General features: G+C 40.4%; 2 protein-coding genes across 2 annotated transcripts in view; one reads left to right on the top strand and one right to left on the bottom strand.

The window, feature by feature from the left end:
* The window catches only part of LOC148354379 (alpha-internexin-like), a 15310-nt gene extending 4870 nt beyond the window's left edge, over nucleotides 1–10440 (top strand). Inside the window, exons 2-5 of the mRNA XM_088351767.1 lie at nucleotides 2083–2313; nucleotides 4394–4921; nucleotides 7328–7452; nucleotides 10045–10440. Of these exons, the coding sequence (XP_088207893.1) occupies nucleotides 2083–2313; nucleotides 4394–4921; nucleotides 7328–7452; nucleotides 10045–10231 (1071 nt within the window). The 3' untranslated portion in view covers nucleotides 10232–10440. The remainder of the gene's footprint in view (nucleotides 1–2082; nucleotides 2314–4393; nucleotides 4922–7327; nucleotides 7453–10044) is intronic.
* Nucleotides 10441–11548: 1108 nt separating this feature from the next.
* Nucleotides 11549–27329, bottom strand: pcgf6 (polycomb group ring finger 6). The gene is made up of 10 exons (XM_088351222.1): nucleotides 26947–27329; nucleotides 24424–24523; nucleotides 21969–22065; nucleotides 21810–21865; nucleotides 20548–20607; nucleotides 20336–20447; nucleotides 18281–18308; nucleotides 16645–16743; nucleotides 12920–13006; nucleotides 11549–11954 (listed from the first exon to the last, which is right to left on the bottom strand). Exons 1-10 carry the CDS (start codon nucleotides 27007–27009, stop codon nucleotides 11901–11903), a joined length of 756 nt encoding a protein of 251 aa, XP_088207348.1. The 5' UTR covers nucleotides 27010–27329; the 3' UTR covers nucleotides 11549–11900.
* Between the last annotated feature and the right edge of the window lie 311 nt (nucleotides 27330–27640).

The following is a 27640-nucleotide window of genomic DNA, read 5'->3' as shown; positions in this document are numbered from 1 at the left end:
TCCAAAAACATGCATGTCAGGTTAATTGGCCGGTCCAAATTGTCCCTAGGTGGGAATGAGCGAGGGGTTTTATGTACGACTGGCTGGCTACCAGTTCAGGGTGTCCCCTGCCCACTGCCCCTAAAATAGTTGGAATGGGCTCCTCGTCACTGGGCGGGGTCAAAACGATGAAAAGGAAAGAGTTGGTTTTCCAATGTCTTGCCAACGATCGCTAACATAATCCCAGGTTCTGTCTGTCTTCTACTGTGGCATTCATTTTCTGCCCACACCGAGCAATAGTAATACACAAGTGGGACATTTTCTTACAGATTTTGTACAATTAAAACGAATGATTTTGAGAAATTTTAAACTCCACACTAGTACTAGAATTGAGATTTTTTGGTTTAATCAACCAGGATTAGTTTTACAGCTTATCTTCAGTAGGGTCACGGGGGTGCTGGAGCCAATCCCAGCCATTTTCAGGCAGTGGGCAGGGGACACCCAGAACTGGTTGCCAGCCAGTCGCAGGGCACATGGAAACAGAAAACTCCCTCGCTAATTTACACCTAGGGACAATTTGGACCGGCCAATGAACCTGACATGCATGATTTTGGAATATGGGAGGAAACCGGAGTGCCTGGAGGAAACCCACGCAAGCACGGGAAGAACATGCAAACTCCTTTTGGAGAGGACGTTGTTGGGCGTTGCCCCAAAGTATACGCAGAGAGGAGATATGGCAAAAAGGGAACCCTCTTTGTTGTATTCGAGACACGTTCGTGATTTCCTGTCCGTTCCAGAAATTTCGTTCTAGCAACGTTCGTCATTTCTCCTTTCACATCGGCATTTATATTTATCCCGTGTTCAAAACAACTTATGATGTTTGCCCGGCCCGACTTGCTCAGCACATTAGCCCGTGACTTCCCGCAATAACATCCTTCCATGTCTTCTGCCAGATGTCTACACACAATTTTTTGTATTCTACTTTCTACAAAACTCCACTCAGGTTCGATCTCATGACCTCAGAAATGTGCCGCGGAGACGCTAACCACTCAGCCGCCGTGCTGCCCGACAGGATACATATATATATATCTATTTTCTTCAATATACAATACATCTTGTATGTGTATTTGATACAATATTATTGAAAAATGATTCTATTTCTAGTTAAATGTTGTGGGGAAGTGCAGGTTTTTTTCCCCTTCAATAAAAAAAACGTTATTGCCATCAGGGTTGGGTAGGGTTACTTTAACTGGATTACTTTTAATGACTTTTGGATGACTCCAATACCAAATATGCGAATAAAAGGCAAAAGAAACTTAATATGAATAAAATGATGACTCACAACACGTGGTAAGCTTTCTCTCCTGGCTTTGATCTCTTTGATCTCCGGCAAAACTAACATAAAATGCGACAAAAACAAAAAAATACGGTACTTGTAAAAATCATGTTAAACCGTGCTCATCTTCTTCCTTATATCTGACGTCATATGGGAAAGAGACTTTGTCATATAGACATCGACCTACGCTCCTTTAATCAAAAACACGCTAGCAACACACTCGCATATATTCCACCGGTCTAAATCTTACCTTTTGTACTCGAGCGCCGCTGGCGGCCGTCAGAAAAAATACATAAATTGGCCGCATCACTGAATAAGCCGCAGGGTTGAACATTTGGGAAAAAGTCGCGGCTTTACGGTAGATATGAATAAAATGATCACTCACAACACGTGGTACGCTTTCTCTCCTGGCTTTGATCTCTTTGATCTCCGGCAAAACGAACATAAAATGCGACAGAAACAAAATGAAAATAAATCCAAACAGCTTGCCGACATCATTTTTGCCGTTCCGTGTATTCCGTTACTCCCCGAGCCTGCACAAAATTTAGTCATTGTATTCATATTTAGTTTATTTTGTCTTGGAGTAATCCAAAAGTAATTGAAAAGTAATCAAGTTAAAGTAACCCTACCCAACCCTGATTGCCATGTCGTTTTAATAGTCCCAGTCTGCTGAATCGCAAATTAACATGAAAAAAAGTTCAAATGGAGTCATTAACACCGAGGTTTCCAAACACCTTTACCAAACGGGCTCTTTTCTTATCGCGCAGGGCCTAAACGATCGCTTCGCCATGTTCATCGATAAAGTCCGAAACCTTGAGCAGCAGAATAAAGTTCTGGAGAGCGAGCTGGTGACGCTGCGGCAGAGGCACGGCGAACCGTCACGGGCCTCTCAGCTCTACCAGCAGGAGATGAGGGACTTGCGGTCCCAATTGGAGGACCTGAACAGGGACAAGAACCGAATCCTGATCGAGAGGAACAACATGGAAGATGAGCTGCAGGTATGAAAGGAAACGAGGTGTCATTAAATGAACCGCGGTCGTATTGTGATGCTATGTGTTTTTCCAGCGAAGAGAATAAGTATTTGAACACCCTCCTATTTTGCTATTTCTCCCACTTAGAAATCATGGAGGGGTCTGCAACTTTCATTGTGGGTGCATGTCCTCTGTGAGAGGGCTAAACTAAAAAGAAAAATCCAGATAACACAATACATGATTTTTTTAACAATTTATTTGTGTGATATAGATGCGAATAAGTATTTGAAAACCTGAGAAAATTTATGTTAATATTTTGTACAGTAGCCTTTGTTTGCTATTACAGAAGTCAAACGTTTACTGTAGTCTTTCTTCAGGTTTGCATACACTGCAGGAGGGATCTTGGCCCACTCCTCCACACAGATCTTCTCGAGATCAGTCAGGTTCCGGGGGTGTCCCTGACAAACACGGAGTTTGAGCTCCCTCCAAAGATTTTCAATCGGGTTTAGGTCTGGAGACTGGCTGGGCCATGCTAGAACCTTGATATGCTTCTTTCGTAGCTACTCCTTAGTTTTTCTGGCAGTGTGCTTAGGGTCGTTGTACTGTTGGAAGAACCAGCCACGATCCATCTTCAATGCTCTGACTGAAAGAAGGAGATTGTTCCCCAAAATCTCACAATACACGGCCCCAGTCATCCTCTCTTTGATGCAGTGCACTTGTGTCCTGTCCCATGTGCAGAAAAACACCCCCAAAGCATGATGCTACACCCCCATGCTTCACAGTAGGGATGGTGTTCTTCGGATTGTACTCTTCATTCTTCTTACTCCAAACACACTTAATGAAATTATGACAACAAAGCTCTATCTTGGTCTCATCTGACCACAAAACTTTCTCCCATGACTACTCTGTATCATCCAAATGGTCATACGCAAATTTAAGACAGGTCTTGACCTGGTTTAAGCAGGGGAACCTTTGTGCCAGGCATGATTTCAAATCATGACATCTTAGTGTATCACCTACAGTAATCTTGGTAACGGCGGTCCCAGCTCTTTTCCAGTCATTGACCAACTCCTGTCGTGTATTTCCGGGCTGATTCCTCACCATTATTAGAATCATTGAGACCCCACGAGGTGATATCTTACATGGGGCTCCACTCCGATTGAGATTGACGTCCCGTTTAGCTTCTTCCATTTTCTAATGATTGCTCCAACAGTGGACCTTTTTTCACCAAGCTGCTTGGCAATTGCTCCGCAGCCCTTTCCAGCCTTGCGGAGGTATAAGATTTTGTCTCTAGTGTCTTTGGACTGCTCTGTGGTCTTTGCCATGTTACAAGTATTACACATTGTATGGGGTTGACATGTATCTTTATGCAGCTAACGACCTCAAAAAGGTGCAGATTAGATTCAGGATGATACAAGGAGTGCAGGTGGACTACTAAAGGACAGACCAATAGGTCTTTCAGTGATGCAATTTTACTGATCAAGCAGTGACTGATTTGAAAATGTTTTAAGTCATGTTTATTTGTGACACCCTTAATCACAAGGAGTCTCAAAGGGCTGCACAGACCATAGACTATTGCAAACTACAGACAATCCCCTGATCTAAAACCTACATGAGGGCAGGAAAAACTTCAAAACCTTAGCCTGAGGAAAATGAAGAAACTTTGAGAAGGGGCAGCACTACCTAGTAAAAATTACCGATCTATCCTAATATTCAATTTATTTTTTCTCAAGTCTTTTATTACCGTATTTTACGACTATAAGGCTCACCTAAAAGCCTTTATTTTTTTCAAAAGCTGGCCATACGCCTAATACAAAAAGCCTCAAATTTTGGTTTACTGAAGAAACTGCCTTCATTCTGGATGGGGGATTACCCCATGTGCGGGCTTGTGTCAAGGTTTATTTCCCTCACACTGAGGTTCTTGAGTTTTTCCTTGCTCTCCTGTAGGTTTTAGATCAGGGGATGTTGTAATTGTGGTCTGTACAGCCCATTAATACCTTTTGTGATTAAAGGCTATACAAATAAATATGAGTTAACTTGTTGATCATCTCTTAAGTGATTTTTTTCTTGCTTTACATTTATTGTTTTATATCTACTGTCTTTTTAGAAACTGAGCATCAAATATGAGGAAGAGTCGAGCATGCGTGACGAGACGGAACAAACCCTGAGGTCCTTCCGTAAGGACGTGGACCATGCGGCGTCCGTCCGTCTGGATCTGGAGCGCCGCGTGGAATCTCTGACGGACGAAATCGCCTTCCTGAACAAAGTCCACGACGAGGAAATCCAGGAGCTGAGCAGCCTGATGGAGGCTCAGCAGGTCTCCGTGGAAATGAACCTGGCCAAACCGGACCTCACCTCCGCTCTGAAAGAGATCCGCAACCAGTACGAGTCCATCGCCTCCAAAAACCTGCAGTCGGCTGAGGAGTGGTACAAGGGCAAGTTTGCCAGCCTGAGCGAGCAGGCCACCAGGAGCAACGAGGCCATGCGAGCTAGCCGGGAGGAGATGAACGAGTTCAGGAGGCAGATTCAGGCCAAGACCCTGGAGATCGAGACCCTGAGGGGGGCAAACGAGTCTCTTGAGAGGCAGATTATAGAGATGGAGGACGCTCATAATGCCGAAGTCACATCGTTTCAGGTAAGCGACATTTCAATCATCTCAATATATAAACACAAACACAGGATGTCATTTGGACCTCACCGAGCAGTTCAAGTTGAAACACTAATCGGATTGCGCAGTTTAAACTCGTCAATTATGTCACAGCTTGAGTTCCTTTGCCTAAAAACAACTTTTAAAGTGGCTGGGGCAAATCACAGGGAGGTTGGAAGAATACACAAGACAACTATGCATTTTTAAGAAAAACGACTTCTGGCAGCATGTTTGATCCCAATTTTAACCATTGCAGTGCAAGGGGGTGTGATAGGGCCTGAAAAAAATCCAGCCCGACCTGACCCAGTCCCGTGGGTATTATAACCCAAACCCGACTGAGTAACTTAATGTGTAGGACCGAGCCAGAAGCAAACCCCAAATTTCATATTTTATACATAACAATTATTCCTTAGTTTAGCTTTCTATACGAATGCAAGGGATATGAAAAGGCCGAGAAATAACACTGCAACTAAAAATGAGATTTATTGTAAAAAAAGTATGAGAAATAAACCACCAAAAACACTGATAGTATACGCAGAAAAAGATAATGAGATTAGAGCACAAATACAAAGATTTAATCATCTAATGTAGATAGAATAAAACCAGGAACGCAGTTACAAGGTGGCCTAGGGGCAAAATCTGAGTTCTAGAGTTGAATATGTTCTGTAACCCTTGTGATTAATTTGTAGTTATAAGGAGGACCCTCCTAAACGGGGAGACAAATGATAGAGGTTCAGTTATTTTATTCATTTATTTTCCACAAATTGTTTAACTATTTATACATTTTTGTAAACCTTTTTGGTGAGAGAAGCCCGTCAGGACATGAATATAATAATTGACATTTCAAATAAAATTTGGGTGAGGCTCGGGCTTAAGATCTTACCTCTGGGCAGCGTTGGGTGCCGTACTGAAAAACAGTACTAAGTTGGTTACTGGTTACTTCATTTGAAAAGTAATTTAGTTACCCCCAGATTACTGACACCAAATATTGAGTTAAAAATTACCATTTATAGCCGCATAGAAGCCAACTGAATACTGCTTAAAAATAGCCACATAATAAATAGGAGGAAACATGAACACCAGCAGTGAACCATTCATATTCCTTGTGCAATCTTGAGAGCTTGCAAACATTTTGGCTGAGACGCCCCACATCCATTTTGTCTCTTGGCTTCAAACCACTCGAAGATCTCCTTCATGTATGGGTACTGTCCAAGACATTTATGTTTCTCCAGGCGGAGTGCATTTCAAAAATAATTATACAACTAGAGACCAAATTAAGCACTCTTACTGTAATAACTGTGCTCACATTTACACCATTGATTTGCCATTCCTGTATAAGCCACACCCCCTACTTCACGTGCTGCCTACTGGTGACACAAAACAAGTTTGCGCATAGAAGCTGACCCCAAGTTCAGTATTTTTTGTCGTTGTTGTAAATTTGGCTCGAATTCAAGTACATACAGGAGAGAGAATATCTCCATGAGGAGAAATTCAGCGCTGTCGTACTCTGTCCTTGAGATGGGACCGTTATAACCAGGGTTGGGTAGGGTTACTTTAACTTGATTACTTTCAATGACTTTTGGATTACTCCAATACCAAATATGCTAATAAAAGACAAAAGAAACTAAATATGAATAAAATAATGACTCACAACACGTGGTAAGCTTTCTCTCCTGGCTTTGATCTCCAGCAAAACTAACATAAAATGTGACAGAAACAAAATGAAAATAAAATCCAAACAGCTTGCCAACATTATTTTTGCCGTTCCATGTATTCCGTTACACCCCGAGCCTGCACAAAATTTAGTCATTTTATTCATATTTAGTTTATTTTGTCTTTTATTAGCATATTTGGTATTGGAGTAATCCAAAAGTAATTGAAAGTAATCCAGTTAAAGTAACCCTACCCAACCCTGGTTATAACTGTCTTCACTTTTACTTTATAGCAAATATAAACATGCCGACCCTTCGAATAATTTTACTGGAGAATTGAGAGTTTAATGTGTCGACGTGAGTGACCCAGAATATTCGGCTTTTTAAAGGACACTGCAAGTCATACCTGCATTTAATGTCTAGAGAAATAATGGAGTAACATTAAAATTACAAAATTTTATAAATAAAAAAAACGCGCTTCAGTCCATGTTCATAACACGCTAGTCCCAATGCTGGATTGCAAGGCAACATGACAAACTGGCTTAGACGGCGAAAGTTCTTAGTGAACTGATCTTGCGCATCTAGATTAACCGGGACTGCCGCTAAATCCGATACAAGAAGGCCATCTGTTTTCACCGGCTATTTAGGGAAGCTCACTTGAAATAAGCCACAAAGGTCTTTCAAAAGACATAGGTAACCCTTCAACTCCTTAACCTTATGTTGTCTTGACCTCTTGGAACAGGACACAATCGGTCAGCTGGATACTGAACTGAGGAACCTCAAAGGAGAGATGGCCCAGCATCTGCGGGAATATCAGGACCTGCTCAATGTCAAGATGGCGCTTGATATTGAGATAGCTGCATACAGGTGGGGTGGATCTGGAAAAGTACTCACAATGATAATCGGGACGAAAAAGAGCTTATCACTGTGAAGGATTTTATACATTTGACTATAAAGGATTTTATACGATTAAATACAAGTTATATTCATCGAGTGCAATGAAGATTTTGACCGGGTAGGCTGAAGTTCAATGACAGGTCACGCTGATCCAAACTCGGAATGACTCTAACGGGGAAGGCAGGCGATGTTTGGAGAACAAGGCCCTGATGACGTAGAAACGCTGTTTTGAGTTTCTCCAGACATCGAGGCGAGAGGGCTTTTCTGGCACGCCCATGGGAGGAGCCGGCACACCAGCTTGCGGGGGGAAAAAACGTGGGCCGGGAGAAGGAAGCGAGAAAATCGAGAGAAGGCTTGGAGACTTGAGCGACACTAATTTGGCTAATTCGATGGAGTTCACTTAGTTAAATTGTTTAATAAATTAAATCTGCCCCCGTGTGAAAATGTCGGCTATTCTTGTCCATCTTTTCCCATTAAGAAACGAGCGTGCATTATTAGGAGAATGCAGGTTGTGTTTGGTTAATGGAGTCAGATAACTATCCATCCATCCATTATCTGTACCGCTTATCCTCAGTAGGGTCAGATAACTAATATGAACAATTTGGTAAACGATACATTTTAATATTTAAATATCTAATAACTGGGCAGCACGGCGGCGCAGTGGTTAGCGCTTGTGTGGCAGTTCATGTCATGGGAACCTGTCGTGGGTTCAAATCCAGCTCCAGACTTCCTGTGCGGAGTTTGTATGTTCTCCCCGTGCTTGCATGGGTTTCCTCCGGGCACTCCAGTTTCCTCCCACGTTCCAAAAACATGCATTTCAGGTGAATTGGCCGGTCCAAATTGTCCCTAGGTGTGAATGAGCGAGTGAGTTGTCAGTCCCCGTGTGCCCTGCGATTGGTTGGCAACCAGTTCAGGGTGTCCCCTGCCCACTGCCCGGAGATGACTGGGATGGGCTCCAGCCCCCCCGCGACCCTAATGAGGATAAGCGGTACGGCTAATGAGATGAGATATCTAACAACTGTAAAAATGCTTACGCCAATAAATTAGAAACCAGAAAATTAGCAGTCAATCGGCATGTCAACCCCAATTTTCTTCTCACAATTTGCTTTAACCAGAATATTAGGAAATATATGATTAAAACAAAAAAATTATGATAATACAAATTTGAATTCGTGGCCTATAAACTAAGATGCAAAATACCTATTTGCGTCCATCATGGAGAGCCTGTTGATGTCATTTATGATGCCCTTCTAGAGAAATGAGTTCATGTTTTTGCAATGATTGATCATATTTCACCTAACAGAGTATTTGACGGCACTTTTTAAAATATTTACTTCATAATCATAGTATTTAAACTTTTTCACCGATAAATCAAGTCCTCATATTATACATTCTGAACAGCAGTGGAAGTCTCATCTCATTAGCTGCACCGCTTATCCTCAGTAGGGGTGCTGGAGCCCATCCCAGCAATCATCGGGCAGTGGACACCCTGAACTGGTTGCCAGCCAATCGCAGGGCACACAGGGACAGAAAACTTGCTCGCTCATTCACACCTAGGGACAATTTGGACCGGCCAATCCACCTGAAATGCATGTCTTTTGGAACGTGGGAGGAAACCGGAGTGCCCGGAGGAAACCCACGCAAGCACGGGGAGAACATACAAACTCCGCACAGGTAGGCTGGTAGCTGGATTTGAACCCACACAGGAGGTTCCCAAGACCTTAGAACTGTGCCACACACGCGCTAACCACTGCGCCGCCGTGCTGCCCGCAGTGGAAGTCATATAATAAAAATGCTAACCCGATCCTGGAGAGCCGCACGTCCTGCATGTTTTGGAGGTTTCTCTGCTCCAATACAGGTGATTTCAATCACCTGGATTGTTATCAAACTCTCACAAAGCCTGCTAACAAGCTGCATCACCTGTGTTGGAGCAGAGAAATTTGCCCCAGCCACTTTAAACATGCAGGACGTGCGGCTCTCCAGGACCGAGTTAGCCACCCCTGGTCTATAGAGTTAAAGTGAAGTTCAACTTACTTTTGGAAGATGCGCTTCAAGAGTGAGGCGACTTCCTCCTCTGGGGTAAAAAAGTGGCCGAATAAACACGATCCAACCATTTTCTCAACCGCATCAGTCTTATTCCACTTTCATTTCAAAATAAAACAACTCGCCTTTTCTTTACACTTTACAGCAACCATATTGAATGGATGCACGAGATATTTAACAATAAAAATGTCAAAGTTCTTAGCGCGCTGGAGATACAGTATAATATGTTTACACACAAACTCGGAAGAGGAAGCTGGATTTCTTCTTCGGGGTGGATGCTGGGTGAGCTCTCACAGCGCCACATGCTGGTAGTGGCTGGAGAAGCACTAGAGTAATCTCCTGTACTCGGAAAAAGCTGCACAATACAAAATCTAACTTACAGCAATTTCCAAGTATTTTTCCACACCCCGAAAAAAATATTCGAATCTACCATTTTTCATAACTCCAATGTTCATAAGTATGGGACCATCTGAAATGACACACTTTTACTTTCATATATGTGCTCTATCATCCTACAAGGAAGCTGCTGGAAGGCGAAGAAACTCACTTCAACTCCGGGCTGTCTTTCGGAAGCGCCAGTTACACCTACCAGGCCCGAGTCCCAGGCGGTTCTTCCAGAAGCAGCCAGCAAGACAAAGACGGAGCCAAGAAGGAAAGCCTCAAGGAAGAGGAGAAAGATGAAGCAGATATCAATTCCAACAACTGAAGAAGTAGATGCAGACCAGGGAGGAGATACTTAACACGTACTGTATTTCCTTAGTACTAGTAAAGTCTGAAATATGTAGAACATTTTTGGACTCTAAATGTTTGCACCGCGATGTTGGGCAGGTGATGTTAAAGGTGGGGTGCGTAGTTTGCGGTGTCCTTAAAAAGTTTAAAATTAATCTTGTTCTCTATTAAATATGTGTAACAATGCCCCACGGAGTTCAAAGAGCCTTTATATTTCTTTTTCACTCTGCTTATCTGCTTTTATCTTACTTTCATCGTCTGTGTTTGGCCACCAAGCGCATTAGCCTTGAGGAATGTAGAAAAGAAGGGGGGGTTCTTTAATGGTAGGATGAAAATGGTGAAAGTAAGAAATGGACCATTTCATATACAGTCCAAATGTCAACCCAAACCCCCTAAAAAGTTGAAAAATAGAATTTATTCGAGCGGGTCTAAGAGGAAAACGTACCTGGACGCGCCACAAAGGCAGCTTGAGAGACTGCAAAAATGATTTCAGCCAAAAGATGGCGTCAGCAAGAAGAATATTTTGAAGACACGGACACTACATACTATGTTACATTGAATGTTACAGATGGCAAAAGATTCATGTTCTATAGTTTTAGTCAGTCAAAGTGCGATAGCTAATCTAAATGTCAAAATATGCTTTTGGTTCCTCGTCGCTTGGATTCTCATGAGCAGAATGAACCAGATTGCACGGCATCACCAAACTTTATAAATTGCAAGTACTCAATACGCTAAATGTCAACCCTTTAACCCTGCTCAAAGAGTCAATTGATACTATTTCACTACAAGTATTGATGTGGAATCAACAGGGTTGGGTAGAGTCACTTTAACTTGATTACTTTCAATTACTTTTGGATTATTCCAATACAAAATATGCTAATAAAAGACAAAAGAAACTAAATATGAATAAAATGATGACTCACAACACGTGGTAAGCTTTCTCTCCTGGCTTTGATCTCTTTGATCTCCGGCAAAACTAACATAAAATGCAACAGAAACAAAATTAAAAGAAATCCAAACAGCTTAACCGACATCATTTTTGTCGTTCCATGTATTCCGTTACTCCCCAAGCCTGCACAAAATTTAGTAATTTCATTCATATTTAGTTTCTTTTATCTTTTATTAGCATATTTGGTATTGGAGTAATCCAAAAGTAATTGAAAGAAATCCAGTTAAAGTAACCCTACCCAACCCTGGGAATCAAATAAGATCAATATAAAGCAGACTTAAGTTCATTAGTAAATAGTTCTTCGTTTATTTAAAGTTGTCAGTTTATCAAATCTGAAGAAATAATTCAAGTTATTGTTTTTTTTTTTTTTGCAATTATTTAAAAAAACATGCACGCGTCCACCATGGACAATGAATGAAGTTTGATTTTTTTTAAATATATAAAACACGATTGGAAAATGCAGCGTGGAGCTACGGTACAAATCTTTGGTGGTTTCTCAGCATTCAAAAACATAATCATTTATCAGCAAAGTAGTAAAATAATTGATTCACAGTAGCTTTATCCAACAAGCACAGTAGTAGACATGTCCTGAAAAGGGTGACGATAAAAGTTCTATTGATCGCAATACAGTTTTCGAGTTACTCGATCGGGTGACTTTGCCGTTTTACCGCCTGCGACACAATCCATTGATCCAGTCCTAGCTTTTGAGACAGGACATGACCAAGCCAAAGTGCAGCACCAGCAGACCGTCCTGTGGACAATGAAAAGTATGACACAGTTATAAGAAAAACTGTTTCTACAATGACCTTAAAGTCAAAAATTACTATGATCTCAAGTACTATAATCCCTTGCTACTTCGCTTCAAATTTGCTGGATTCATGAATTATTATCCCTTCATTAACCGGCAGAACACACTTTTTTGGGCTTGGTGTGTGTGTGTGTGTGTGTGTGTGTACGGGCCCTGCCTGGTGTCTACCATTATAGCATTTCCGCCCATAATAATGAAATGCACTTTTGCGGCTGCGATCCATTATCCCCGATCCCATATTGCGAGGAGCAGGTACCGCCAGAAGGCACTTTTGTCAGGTGTTGCGCCTTGAAGGAAATGCAGGGTTCTGGACCCAATCCATTTCCCCCTGTTGACTATTTCAGAGAGCAGGGGCCAGCAGAGCGGATTTTCTTCTGGTGAGGGACACTGAAACGTGCCATTGTGGCCAGTCTAAAATGAACTGCACTCTTTTAGCCACGCCCCATTATCCCCAGTCATCTATTGGTGAGAGCAGGGGACAAGAGAAATTTTTGCCATGCGTGGGCAGCTATTTTTTCGGGCAGCATCAGAGCAGCCGTGATCCATTATCCCCAGGAGACTATTGCTGCGAGCGGGAGCCTGAAGTGTGCAGTGTACTAAAAATAGAGGGGCTACTTTGCGGATTTTAGAATTTCCCAGGGGAGTTCTGGTTCCCATTAACCAGAATAAACAAGGGATAAAGTATAAAAAACAATCTCATAGGCTTAAAGCAATATCTTCCAACTCATGCCAATGCCAGATGAAGAGCTAAAGATCCCAACAAAGAAGCACCCTCATAACAAAGACAAGATCATGTCAGCATATAATGTGTTGTTGTTTTTAGTCCTGGCTAGGTTTGCAATCAGCACGGCTATTTAAAAAATGGACAATTAAACTTCACAGTAATCACTAAACCAAGTTGTGCTCACCTCCCAGGCCTCTTCTCCCACTGACTTTTTTACTTCTTTCAGTGACTGATACCGATCCAGGAGATGATCGCCACAAATAACATCTACCTAAAAAGGCAGACAATGATGGGAAAAATAAAATGCCATGTTTTAAAAGACAACTCATTTAAATTCTATACAAGTCAATATATGAAAGAATGCGTGCAAGTCAAGTTATCCCAATTCAGAGCTCAGGTTAGTCCTCCTATACCCCACATTTGCCTTACCAGAGAGTCCAGAGGCCAAAAAAAAAATCAAGCTATGATGCTAATCCTCATTAAAATGTTACAACACAGTACACGCTACCAGGGTTGGGTAGGGTTACTTTAACTGGATTACTTGCAATTACTTTTGGATTACTCCAATACCAAATATGCTAATAAAAGACAAAAGAAACTAAATATGAATAAAATGACTACATTTTGTGCAGGCTTGGGGAGTAACGGAATACAAAGAATGGCAAAAATGATGTTTTGTTTCATTTTGTTTCTGTTGCATTTCATGTTAGTTTTGCCGGAGATCAAAGCCGGGAGAGAAAGCTTACCACGTGTTGCGAGTCAAGATTTTATTCATATTTACCGTAAATTCCGGAATACAAGCCGCTACTTTCCCCCCAAATTTTCAACCCTGCGGCTTATTCAGAGATGCGGCCAATTTATGTCATTTTTTAACGGCCGCCAGCGGCACTACAGTATGTAAGGTAAGATTTAGATCGGTGGAACATATGCGCCGAGGAAGATCACACCTTCAGAGCGTAAACATACCCTCATCGTACAAATCGCACAAAATAAGGCTCATGACGCAGTTTCCGGGTCAAAAGCAAACGGGCATGTTGCCGGGGTGGACTGAAGCAAGGGAGCGTGGGAGGACGTCAATATGATAAGGTTTCTTCCCGACATTGAGAAAGACAACTTAGATGTCGTTATCAAGGAAGAAGAAGCGCATGGTCCGCCGTGATTCTGACGAATACGGCATTTATTTCCTTAACAGACTAATATGCAGGAATGCGACTGTGTTGTTAGTAGCGTGAGGCTACCTCCCAACGGCACGGTTTAGGATGAAAGTTATATTATTATTATTAAAGCTTTAAAAACTCTCTTGATGTACCGTCTTTCTTTGTAAATATGTGTAATATGTATTTGCAACTGTATATTTTTGTAATGTATTTATTTGTATTTATTTGAGACACTTATTCTGCACGAGCAAATTAAAAAAGAGGGGCGGAGCAAACGCGGGCTGATGGGAAAGTGGGGACCGGTAAAGGTGAGTTTTTGTGGACACGGTGGACAATAATGGTTATATATATTTTTCCCACCCTTACCTTTGGAAATATACACTTTTTTTTCTTTGATTACTATCAACGGGCACCCAGAATCTGCAGGTCTGCAACAAATTTTAAGTGCCTATATCATTTTACATTTGTTTTGGCGGCTGTGATTTTTGGACTGTGTGCTTCAATGAAGGACATTTAGTTTCAATCGCGGGACTTGAAGTTCGGCTTGGATTAATTTCGTGTTTTTTTGATGCGGGTGCGTGTGGCTTATATACAGGTGCGGCTTGTGTATGGACAAAATCGGTTTCCCCCCAAAAATGAGATGGGTGCGGCTTATAATCAGGTGCGCTCTATAGTCCGGAATTTACGGTAGTTTCTTTTGTCTTTCATTAGCATATTTGGTATTGGAGTAATCCAAAAGTAATTGAAAGTAATCCAGGAAAGGTAACCCTACCCAACCCTGCACACTACTTAATCAAACATCAATAGGGAGTGATTGTGATGCCCAAGTTTTCAACCCTTACCCTCATGGCAGGCGGATAAATATGCACATTTCTGTATGTAGTTTTGTTGTATTTTCACACAAAGTGCATTGAAAATGTTCCCCGGATTGTAAGAACAAAATGGCATTGCGCTGCGACTTATATGGCATTTGGGAGCCACCCACATACTATGGCCCGAACATGCTATGTACATTATTTGGACGTATGGACATCCATTATAATTCATAAACCTGGACTAGGTCAATGCATTTCCTGGGATTTTGGTAATTTCTCTTGAGTGTGGTGGCGTCAATTGTTTGTGACATAAAAAATAAAAAGATTGTTGAGAGTTTACACCAGCACTCCAGCTGGTTGCGCCAAAGCCAAAATAATAGTGGTTTGCCACCAGAATTAACGTGACGTTTTGGGAGAAACAGCTATTGCCGACAAAATTGGAAGGTATTGAAAAACAATCGTGACCACTTTTTGACTAATTCAAAGCTCTAATTAGTTCATATGAAATATTAACAAGCAATTTTATGCATTTCAGTTTGTTCAGTTGGTTTTCTGTACAGTCACTTTTAGAACTTGTACAGTCCAAAAGAAGCAGGGGGAATAGACAAATGAAAAACTGTATGTACAGGCAGTGTCTGAAATAACGTCTACCCAGGCGCCCGGGGCGTGCATCTTTTACGTCGGGCATACAACTTACAAAACGTCTCAGCCCGCGTGGCCAACAACTTTTTCAAAAAATATATATATCTTTTGTTTTTATTTTATTTTTTCAAATTAAACGTTTGCTTTATTCCGATTTCGAAATCTTCGTGCGGTTTGGAAAGTTCGGAATTTTGCTTTGTTTGGCAATTTGCATTCTCGGCAGCCAATCAGAAGCCTGCATCGAATTACTTCGTGGTTCCGGACTTTCCGGAGCGTTATAAGGTTGTGCATTTGCATATCATTTTCCAAAGTAGACGCACAGGGAACACAAGAAAAATGGACAAGTGGTTCGGAATCAAGCCAAAACCTCAGCCCCAGAAGAAAGATTCGAAAGAAGCTTAACAAAATTTATGACGCTACAAAACATAAACGTACATTAAAAGCATCGAGGAAAGAGGAGTTCACGTGGCTTGTAGCAGACGACGCAACGAAAACATTGCATGAATGAAGATGAGTCAATACAGGTACATACTGATGGCAGATGGAAAACAGCCATGTCATATACATGCAATGAATGTTATAAGTAGATTTATGATAAACTTGATTTTAAAGTGTTGTTCTGTTAGAGACTCTGGTAATCAATCCTTGGTACTTTGCAACAATGTTTTTTTTTTCTGCGATTAGTCGTCTTATGTGTTTCAAGTTGTGAAAAATGGGGCAGAAAATTGCCAGTGTCAAAAAAAATGGCATGTATTGAAAAAAAAAACCAAGCCACCACTTTTTGACTAATTTGAAACTGTAATTAGGTCCTATGAAATTGTTATGTAGAAATTGCATGTATATACAGTTCAGTTAGTTTTCTTAATCCGCACTTTAAAGACTTGAATTGTCCTAAGGGGTACTGGATGGCAGGGGGAAGAGATGGAATACATGAAAATCTATGAGTATGAATAAGTCTGATGCCACCTAACATTTTAAATGGTTGGAAGTCAAAAAATATTCATAAATGGCCAAGTTATTACACCTTCAAGTTCACGTCCAAATTATGGACACTGACATGCATTGTGTCACAAAAGGAAACACCACAAGGGCTAATCTCAATCCAAATTATTTTGCATCATTATATAGGCAAGCAGGCCTTTATACATTTAAAATGTTGTTCGCAAAGTCTGACATTCAAAGTCTGTGAATATGTGACAATAAATTTGTCTGTGCTGACCCCGTGTCAATCAAGAACAAGCGTCAAGGTGATTCTGTAGACGGATTAGGCTTGTTAACGGAATTGGCCGACTCACTTGGCATGCCGGGCTGAGTTCCATCTTCTTCCTGATGAAAAGCTCCACGTGGCGAATGGTGGCATTACCCGATACACACACGTAGGGCCTCTCTAGTGGCTGGACAGCATTCAATGACAATTTATCACAAAGTCACAAAACCATCTCACAAAATCTACGTAAACATCGGAATAATAGGTATAAAAGGCAAGGAGTGACTTCATGCTGATCCCCTCAATTCTCTTTCTATTTGTTGGTGTAGCATGAAAATGGTGTAAGTAAGAAAAAGGCCTGTTTGAAGTACAGTCCAAATGCCAGCCCAAACCCCAAGAAATAATTGTATATGCACGGGCAACATAAGGACCTTGACAGAGGCATGGAAAGTAATGAGTACAAAAAAAATAAAACCATATTCTGTACAGCTCCTTAAATCACAAAACTTGAGCCAAAATTTGACTTCTTAAAAATCATTTCATACAGCCTTGAGATTTTTTTCAATGCAAAGACTACTCCTTGGCTCACAAAAGGTTTATAAATTCTGAATTAAGGAATCAATACTAATAGACATTTTCTTAGAACCCTGGGTTGGGAAAGTGTCCTTTTCTGTTTGTGTACAGAAGAAATGATCTGAGTTTTCGTCTTAATATGATACATATGTAACGGGTGTAGTAATAACTTTTGTTTTATTGAAATTCCTGCTGAAATATGTGTATAGTTTTTGGTAAATGTCCTGCAATGATGAGTCCAACAGTGCTATCTGCTGGTATGGGGTGGGGTTTGGTTTTGGCTTCTGACATGTGACCGGGAGGCGGGGTTTGTTGGCAGTCTTACAAGAAAGAGAACTGCAATGGTAAGACACATCTTTTGGTGCTCCACAAAATAAGTTAATTTTAAACATTATAACCCCAGCTGACAAATCTCTCAACATGCACAGTAATGTGATTGATATTGTCAAGCTGTTTAGGTTTATTTTCGTTTTGTTTCTGTTTTACTAAATTATGAATTCCCCTAGTAGAGATCAAAGAGATCAAAGCCAACAGAAAAGCTAATGTTGTGACTCATCCATTTGCAGGTAACTTGTACCTGTTTTTATACTCATTATTGTTTTTATTTCTATTTTTTCATATACATTAAAAAAGGATGATGTTGGTTAAAATTCAGACGAAAGAAAAATATGTTGAATCCATTGTAAACGTTAAAAATCCACTATACGATCTCTTGTTAAAAGTATCTTGTTAAAATGTAAAGATGTAAAAATGTATTGTGATATTCTAAAATGTATTTTCTGTAAAGTGAAAAGAAAGCTCTTTGATATGCTTTGTTGGCAGTCTTACAAGAAAGAGAACTGCAATGAGATCAAAGAGATCAAAGCCAACAGAAAAGCTAATGTTGTGACTCATCCATTTGCAGAAACTGTAATAATAAAAACCTCATCATCCAGTCCAGCGTGAATGTGGATCTTTGGTGGGACACGTACACCGCGGTTACACATACATATTTTAAGGCTTATGTTTTACACATATTTAACTCCAAACGATCCCATTTGTATGTCAGCCAATGATCCTGTCCATGGGCTTTGATCTTTAAGCAAGTGAATTGAATTTCAATCATGACTTGTAGTCTCTAAAAAAAGTTTGAAAGATGTTGATACAATTACCTTATAGCCGTATATCCCCTCTTCAGCCCTGCAAAAGCAAAAAAAAAAAAAAAACAACAAGTCAATCCCCGTTTGTGTATATTGCAACCATCACGTGTAACAGCACCATCTGGTGGCACTTCTCTGCTACTTAATAGCAAGAAACATCCTACTTGGAATTTAAAGTGACATTGTGTTATTTAGCACCCACTAGTGGTAAACAAAAAACTTAATTCGTTAAGGAAAAATAGTCTTGATTTAAATCAATGGTTCCCAAACTTTTTGCAGGTTGGCACCCCCTTGTTTCCCCGGTGAAATACCATTCCAATTATTTATCTTGACATGTCTTTATAACCAAACAAAGTCAACATCTAACATAAATAACATTTGAAAAAAGGAAATAATGAAATCTTTAAAAATTCACGAACATTTGAACAGTATAAAAGATAAAATGTTCGCACTTAAAATAACCCACCCCAAAAAAAGTAAACAACAACAAAAATAAATTGTGCACACTATGAAAAGGTAAACTTTGCACACTAAAAATAATCCACACACTTTTAAGGCTGTTAACATGACATTTCTGCAATTAGAGTAATGTAAAATCTACCATGTAATACTACAGCATGTTTATCAGTGCAAAAAAATGCATTCAAGTATTAATTCAAACCCACCATTCCTGCCAACTTATTAACACCGCTTTATTACTCTTATTCGAACATTTCACTTATGAACTTGCATAAAAAAGTGTTACCTCTAATCTATGATGCAGTTTTGGCAAATAATACACACTTTCCCTCGAAAGATGTTTTGCTGAAAACAATTCAAAATACCGTAATTTCCGCACTATAAGGCGCACCGGGTTATAGGGCGCACCCCGAAAAAATAGTTTTTGGTCCTATTTTTGACATACATAAGACGCACCGGATTATATGGCGCTACAATGGGAATGTGGACAAAACAGTCAGATAGTTCAGTCCAACTTATTACCCCCTTAACGTTCCCAAAGCTTGCAAAGAAGCAAATACGTGTCGAGAACACGTGCGGATGCGGAGTCCGTACGATGTCACTCAAATGCATCGTTCCATCATTCGGAAGGTTAAAGTCTTGGGATTCAAGAAATGCCAACCATTCCTTAGTTTCTATTTTCTTTTTCGCTCGCAACTTTACTGTGCATATGACAATAAACACTTGGAATTGAGTTGAATTTAAAAATTGACACTCCATTCCATCCATTATCTGCACCGCTTATCACAGAAATATCGAGTTCAGTCTGAAACAAGATACAGGGATAATATAAAACCCGGAGTAGCTCACCGAAGTCGTTGTGTTCATAATAATGTGCAGCGAATGTACTTATATCCGTGAGAGTAGTAAATCCAGGAGAGTAAAATATTTACAAATACAGTACAGAATAGTAAAATACTGTTTCCTCCCCCACCGTAGTTCGACCTAACATGCTATACACATTCATCTTTTTCGGCCAATTGCAGGCTTTGTTTTGCCGTTCAAGCCAATGCCAGCCTGTAAATGATAAAAAGTATCTGCCCCTTGACCTCCGAATAACTTTAGCCAATAGTGATCGAGTCAACTGATGATTGACACATCTTTTTCGGCCAATTGCAGGCTTTGTTTTGCCGTTTAAGCCAATGCCAGCCTGTAAATGATTAAAAAGGATCCGCCCCTTGACCACCGAATAACTTTAGCCAATAGTGATCGATTCAAATGATGATTGACACATTGGTTAGCCAATGAAACGCCGGTAAATAAATCCCAGCATACAGCGCGTACTACTTGGCGTTCGGGGGAAAATCGAGTCGGCGGCTGCAAGTTAGTTGGAAGACTTTGCACTTAATGTTGATCCATAAATAAGGCGCACTGTATTATAAGGCGCATGGTCAGCTTTTGAAAAAAATAAAGGCTTTTAGGTGCGCCTTATAGTGCGGAAAATACGGTACATGCAATGTTTTAAGAATCAAATTGGAATCCTTTCTACTACGCTAAATAGGACTTGAAAATGCTAATGATCGACTGAACATTGATGAGTCAGAACCGAGACAGGTTGAGAAAACTCACCCAACAAAGTCCAGCAGAAGTGACACGTCCAGTTCCGGTGGAATGCTAAGCAGGATCGGGTAGTCCTTTTGCTTTTTCAACGCAGAAAGAGCTCCATTGGAGGATGCCATTGCTGCAGAAAATGAAACAAAACAAGGTTAGTAAAGTGAGCCACAAAATGTACACACGTTCGACCTCTCCTGGGTCTTTGATCGTTTACAAGACAACTTTACCTGATTTTGGTATTGGCAGTCCTCGTTTTCTGTGGAAGTTACACATTCGATCTCTTTCTGCTGTAACAAAAAAAACACTCAAGTCAGGAATTGAAAAACTACACTTTCAGTGAAAACTTTTGCCAGTGAAGCAGAATGTTAGGATGACGCAAGCCAGTGATTTATTATTTTTAGTACTTTCTCACTTTGGCTCTACATTAAAATATAAATTCCTACTCATTATGAATATACTGGGTTGGTACTAGAGGTAAGATCTTGGGTCCGAAATTTGGGCCGGGAATGGGCTTAAAATGTCCATCATTAAGTCGGGACAGGTATCTCGCCGTAATTTTTAAGCCTGATATTACATCTATTAGGTACGCCTCTTTCGTGGCCAAAATCAAGCACTTTTCAAGGACTTTCAAAGCCATTTTTCCAATTTCTGCAGTACCATTAAAAGAAATCCAGTGTGAATCATGTATTTTGCAAAGCCACACATACACCTGCGATTTTCATATAGGATTTTAAAAATTGTCATTCTTGAGTAAGTCGCGAATATTCTATATGCATTTCATAGTGCCCTGTTTAGGTTTAACATGCACCTATCCTCTAGGGCGCGTCCCGTAGGGTGCAATGACGATTCATAGGACAATTCCATACTAACTAATGCCAGCTACAGTTAATCACAAGGGAAGAAAAAATGCAATGGCAAAGTGAGGTGTAAAGTAGGCTTGAACGTATTTACTCAAGGTGTGTATTTATAATCAGTTTGATGTTCCTTTTGGCCGTCTCCTAGTCTTCCCGTCTTTGTTTGAAGGTGTTGGTAATTTTCCAGGGGGGTAGTCTTTTGTCTTTGTCTCAACATACCAGTACTTTTCCATGTCTTGTGATCTCAATAAAACACGGAAGCAGACGGTGGATGACTGAGATTGAGATTGAGTGAGAGAGAATGGAAAGATCTCATCTCCCCAGTTGCAGCTGATTTAAAATATAAGTCTTTGCCTGGTGCATTTTCTTCTACGGTTAGCCAATATTTTTTTTAGCTCTCCGACATTTCAGTGGTCGTTTTACACCCAACAGAGGCCACCAGAGAGCACTGTCGGTGTCACTTTCCAGTAGACTTGTGAAAATGGCAACAATTTCAAGCGTTTAAAACCACTTCACCCATAATTCAAGCACTTTTTGATCCCTGAAAAGATTAAAAACATATTCAAGGATTTCAAGCACCCGTACGAACCCTGAATATAAACCCAAAAACATATTACAATACCCGTTATACTTACAATCCTCTAGGAAAGGAACCATTTTGTACACAATATCTTGCAGTTGTCTGTCGGGCCTGCCCAAAAAAACATTTAATTTGGGGTATAAAAAAAGTGTTATCAACATTAATATTCCAAAGATCCCTGTTAAAAAAAATCATGGAAAAAGAAAAGAAATACCTGATATTGTAAAGGGGTTGTGTTTCGTGGACTATAAGGGCGCAGGATGGACACTTGTTGCTGTTGAAAAAATGTTTCACAATGCAACTTTTGCAAACTGGGGAAAGACAAAAAAGTACTAGTTAAATGTTTAATCAGACATTGATGAGCAATTTCCCACACCCAAAAAATTAAATTTCTAATAACTACACCGTCACTCATAATGAATTCCTAATAATTACTTGAATTGTTTGAAGTCAAGTCATGTTTATTTGTGACGCCCTTAATCACAAAGAGTCTCAAAGGGCTGCGCATTATTGCAAACCACAGCCTATTATGACACCATCCCCTGATCTAAAACCTACATGAGGGCAAGGAAAAACTCAAAAACCTCAACATGAGGAAAATGAGGAAACCTTAAAAAGGGACCGCACATGTGGTAATCCCCCTTTCAGGATGACCAGACTGCAATGGATGTTGCAATAACAAATAATACACAGATATTGTTAACCTAAAATATAGGTTTATCATATGCTATAGAATAGAAGTGTGTTTTAAGCCTGGATTTAAACAGTTCCATTGAGGTTGCAGATCAAATTTCAGGGGGAAGAGCATTCCAAAGCACTGGGTTTGAAAAATAAAACTAACTCAACAAAGATGACTAGGTGTGAAATATATTTGCATCAGCTGCTGCTAAATATTAATAAAATAAAATCTGGTTGAAAAGATGCATATCAATATGCAAACATAATGCATATGGTTATTATTAGGCATATCAAGCAACCTCCATTAAAAGCACTGCAAATGTCTGTAGAGTATATTTAACCAAAACAATATGCATTGTGGGCAGCATGGTGGGCAGCATGGCGGCGCAGTGGTTAGCGAGTGTGCGGCACAGTTCTGAGGTCAGTTTGCATGTTCTCCCTGTGCTTGCGGGGGTTTCCTCCGGGCACTCCCGTTTCCTCCCACATTCCAAAAACATGCATGTCAGGTTAATTGGCTGGTCCAAATTGTCCCTAGGTGTGAATGAGCGAGCAAATTGTCTGTTTCTGTGTGCCCTGCGACTGGCTGGCAACCAGTTCAGGGTGTCCCCTACCCACTGCCTTAAGACAGCTGGGATGGGCTCAAGCACCCCCGCGCCCCTACTGAAGATAAGCGTTGCAGGTATTGGATGGATGGAATATGCATAGCACAAATACATTATCATTGGCATAAAATTATATAATGCACCTTTAAAAAAACAGTTGTTTTGAAAAAGGTAACAATTATGTACCGCAAAATTCAACGCACCAAAACTTGAAAAACAAACATCAAAGTACCGTAAATTACGGACTATAGAGCGCACCTGATTAAAAGCCGCACCCACCACATTTTAGGAGGAAAACCGATTTTGTACTTACACAAGCCGCACCTGTATATAAGCCGCATGCGCCCACATTAAAAAAATGTAACACAAAATTAGCCCAAACCCGACTTTAAGTCCCGCGATTGAAACTGAATGTCCTTCATAAAAGTACACAGTCCAAAAATCACAGCCAGCAAAATGTACAGAAAATGATACTGGTACTTAAGGTTTGATGCAGACCTGCAGAGTCCGGGTCCCGTTTAAAGTAATCCAAGGAAAAAAGTGTATATTTCCAAAGGTAAGGGTGGGAAAAATGTATATCCACTATTGTCCGCCGTGTCCACAAACAAGTCTCGCCTTTACCCCACTTCCCGTCACCCCGCGTTTGTTTCGCCCCTTCTTTTTTATTTGCCCGTGCAAAACATATCCGAATAAGTGTCTGAAATAAATACATTACAAAAATATACAGTTGCAAATACATATTATACATGGCTACACATATTTACAAAGAAAGACAGTACACCGAGAGAGTTTTCAAAGCTTTAATAATAATAATATAACTTTCATCCCAAACGGTGCCTGTGACAGAGCAGTTAATGGTAGCAACACGCTCGCAACATAATAAACGGGTCTGTTAAAAAAAAAACATACCGTACTTGTAAAAATCACGGTAAACCGTCCTCATCTTCCTCCTTAGAACTGAAGCCATCAAAGTTGTCTTCCTCAGTGTCGGAAACTTTGTCATATAGACGTCGTCCCACGCTCCCTTATTCCAAAACACGCTAGCAACACGCTCGCTCCTTCTTTATCGGACTGCTCGATTGCTTTTAGCTTGAAAGCTACGTCATGTGTCTTTCTTTTTGCATTTTGCATGATGAGGGAATGTTTACGCTTATTTAATTTACGCACAAGCCAAGAAGTTGCAGTCTTCCTCGGCGCATATATTCCACCGGTCTAAATCTTACCTTTTGTACTCGAGCGCCGCTGGCGGCCGTTAGAAAAATGACATAAATTGGCCGCATCACTGAATAAGCTGCAGGGTTGAACGTTTGGGAAAAAAGTAGCGGCTTATAGTCCGTAATTTACGGTAAATGCAATATTTGTCATAAGGAAAAACATATCTTTACTTACATGTATGCAAGCACTCGGTGATGGTGGTGGCCTCGATGAGGAAGCCACAGCAAAGGCCACATCGGATGTAAGGGTAGAACTGATTTAGGGGTAGCTTGCGCTGCGGAGGACAAAATTTAACCCTATGAACTACAATGCTTAATTGTCAAGTTTTGAACTCGGGCGAGCTGGATCGGTAAAAGAATGTCAATTTAACATTTTTAGGATACAGTAGTTTTTCAGTATTATGCTCCATCATTCGGCCTACTTTAGTAGCCTACATTACATATTATAATCATGGATGACAGGGGATCTTTTCCAATCATAATGCATTTATTCAAAGAAAATGGGGGAGATTTTCGTGTTTGACATTGAATGTGTTCACGGTTGAGTGAATGCAGTTTTACACCTGAAGCACTCACCGCGCTATACAAACTAAACACTGCCCTCTAGTGGTCAGAGAGCGCATTTGGTTTGCATTCATTTAAAAAAACAATCACAACTTTGAATAGAAATGACCTTAAGAGTCTTATTTTTTTACCTTCTCTGAAATTTATGATGGGCCAGATCTGGCCTACAGTATGTCCTGTTTATCAATAATAAAAATCTGGATTTTGTTTGGACTAGGAATGCTGGATTCCACAAAGACATACCAATACCATGAATACCTAAATGTAATTTTACTATCAAATATTCCCAAACATTTTTTTTTCGAATAGACACAGAGATGAAGTGTTGTCCCCACAATGATTCGAAATTAAAATCTGACAGAAAACTCAGTGAAATATTTTGTCATATAGCTAATTTATGAAATGGAAAAAAAATGATTAGCAAACAGATATGTTATTCCTAGTCTCAATAAAGTTTTTGAAAAAATAAAAAAGGCAGAAGTTCTGTTGATACGTCTTACGTCATTGCGTGGACAATCACAGATTGACTTCTAGAAAGAAAAGTCAAACATTTACAACTCTTTCACAATGTCCAAATAAAATACAATGTTGCAAAGTTTTCAGGGCTTTTATCTGGTCCTCAAGTGAAGTCACATTTATGTGTATAGCCCTTAATCACAACATGTCTCAAAGGACTGCACAATTACACCATAACCTGATCTTAAACCAACATGCATGCGAGGGAAAACACAAAAACTCAGAAAGAGGAAAGTAAGAAACCTTGAGAAAGGGCTTCACAAGTGGTTACGTTTTGAAACGTCCAGATCAACCATTGAAAAAATTGTGTAAAATACAATGGTCAGTTTTTCAGATTGTGATCAGATTTAACAAATGTACCAGGTAAGGTTTCAAGCTATTATCTCACCTGTTTTCCTAAGATGCCAATGCTTTACTTATTGGCAGGCATTTGATTGCAAAATAAATTCAGGGGAGAATAAAAACCTTCTGTTTGTGTGTGTTCCAACTCAGATTACTCAATGTTAGTAGAACTGCAGAGTAGTACCTTTCAAAAGAGACCAAACACGTCCATATTCTACATAAAGTTCAATATTCTAATTAATTTTGGGATTTTTGGCGAATTTTACAGGAACTTTAAGGAATTAAAATATATATCTATTGAAGCTGCAATATATGTTTGATTTGCTTGAATTGGATCGCCAATTATAAGCAAGCTTGGGATGGTGGGTCTTGAAGTCGAACCGGTTGAGAAACACATTTAAACATGTTGACATCTATCCAGGGCAGCACAGCGGCGCAGTGGTTAGCGCGTGTGCGACACAGTTCTAAGGTCTTGGGAACCTCTTGTGTGGGTTCAAATCCAGCTACCGGGCTTACTGTGCGGAGTTTGTATGTTCTCCCTGTGCTTGCGTGGGTTTCCTCCGGGCACTAAGGTTTACTCCCACATTCCAGAGACATGCATTTCAGGTGGATTGGCCGGTCCAAATTGTCCCTAGGTGTGAATGAGTTTTCTGTCCCTGTGTGCCCTGCGATTGGCTGGCAACCAGTTCAGGGTGTCCCCTGCCCACTGCCCGATGATTGCTGGGATGAGCTCCAGCACCCCTGCGACCCTACTGAGGATAAGCGGTGCAGCTAATGAGATGAGAACATCCATCCATCCATTACAGGCAGCGCTTATCCTCAGTAGGGTCGCGGGGGTGCTGGAGCCCATCCCAGCTATCTTTGGGCAGTGGGACACCCTGATCTGGTTGCCAGCCAGTCGCAGGGCACACAGGGACAGACAATTCACTCGCTTACTCACACCTAGGGACAATTTGGACCGGCCAATTAACCTGACATACATGTTTTTGGAATGTGGGAGGAAACCCACGCAAACACGGGGAGAACATGCAAACTCCACACAGGAGGTTCGATCTCATGACTGTCCACTGCTCCACCGGACTGCCCACATGTTAACATTTTAAACAGTAAAACAAAAAAATTGGTTAAAAAAATACATTACATTTAGACGCCAATATGACAAAGACTGATATTGATGGAAGGTTTTACAGTTGAACAAGTATTAAAAGGTAATTTTAGGTGACTTATTGTTATCTTGTTCGAAACTGCAAAGTTGGGCAATGTAACAAAAACTTACCTCGTTTTCAGAGTCACAGGGTGATACCCCGTGTCGAGAAAGACTAAATATCGATGTCGACATTCCCAAAGTCGAAGAAATAACGACAGAAAATGAAACTAAACAGAATAAGGAGATAAATAACGCTTGAGGTACCAGGCTAAGTTTCGCTAACGACTAGATGAACTCATTCAAACATGTTAATTTTCCGTTAAACTTTGACTTTCGTTAGTAAATCACATTAAAATTCAATTTAAAGTCCTTTTCAGTCTAGGGAATTAAAAATGTAAACGAGGTTGTTATGAAGAAGTAATAGTAAAATCAACATGTGCGTAAACTTCCTATTTTGACTACAAATTCGGATTCGCGGTCCAACGCTTGACAAAGGAAGTCGTCTGAGATGTGCTTCCGGTCTGTTGTTTTCAGAATAAGAAGCGTCTGTGCAGGGTTTTTTATTTGAGAAAAACAAAAACCAGATTTTAACAAAAAATGTAAAAACTAAATGAATAAAGTTAACCTTTATTTGGTCAACCTCCTCCTTGCTGCTGATTCTGGATTACTTTCCATACCTGTCAACCTCTATGGCTCCATGCACGTACAAACTTTCGTATTTTCCGTTACAAAATACAAAATAATCTTACACCATATTTTTTTTCCGGGATGATGCATGATGGGAAATCCCCAGGAGACAGACGCATGCGCACAGTAGCATCAA

This window comes from Urocampus carinirostris, chromosome 13 (assembly GCF_059441175.1).
Source record: "Urocampus carinirostris isolate Australia breed hairy pipefish chromosome 13, RoL_Ucar_1.0, whole genome shotgun sequence".
NCBI lineage: Eukaryota > Metazoa > Chordata > Actinopteri > Syngnathiformes > Syngnathidae > Urocampus > Urocampus carinirostris.
This window is presented reverse-complemented; position numbering and strand designations above follow the sequence as displayed.

Bases quoted from the DNA above. Each gene is read 5' to 3' on its own strand.
- pcgf6 (XM_088351222.1), bottom strand. From the start codon at position 27,009: ATGTCGACATCGATATTTAGTCTTTCTCGACACGGGGTATCACCCTGT. The intron at 24,524-26,946 runs GTAAGTTTTTGT...TGTCCTCCGCAG, and splicing joins CCTGTGACTCTGAAAACGAG to CGCAAGCTACCCCTAAATCA. The intron at 11,955-12,919 runs GTGAGCACAACT...CATTGTCCACAG, and splicing joins TGGGAGAAGAGGCCTGGGAG to GACGGTCTGCTGGTGCTGCA.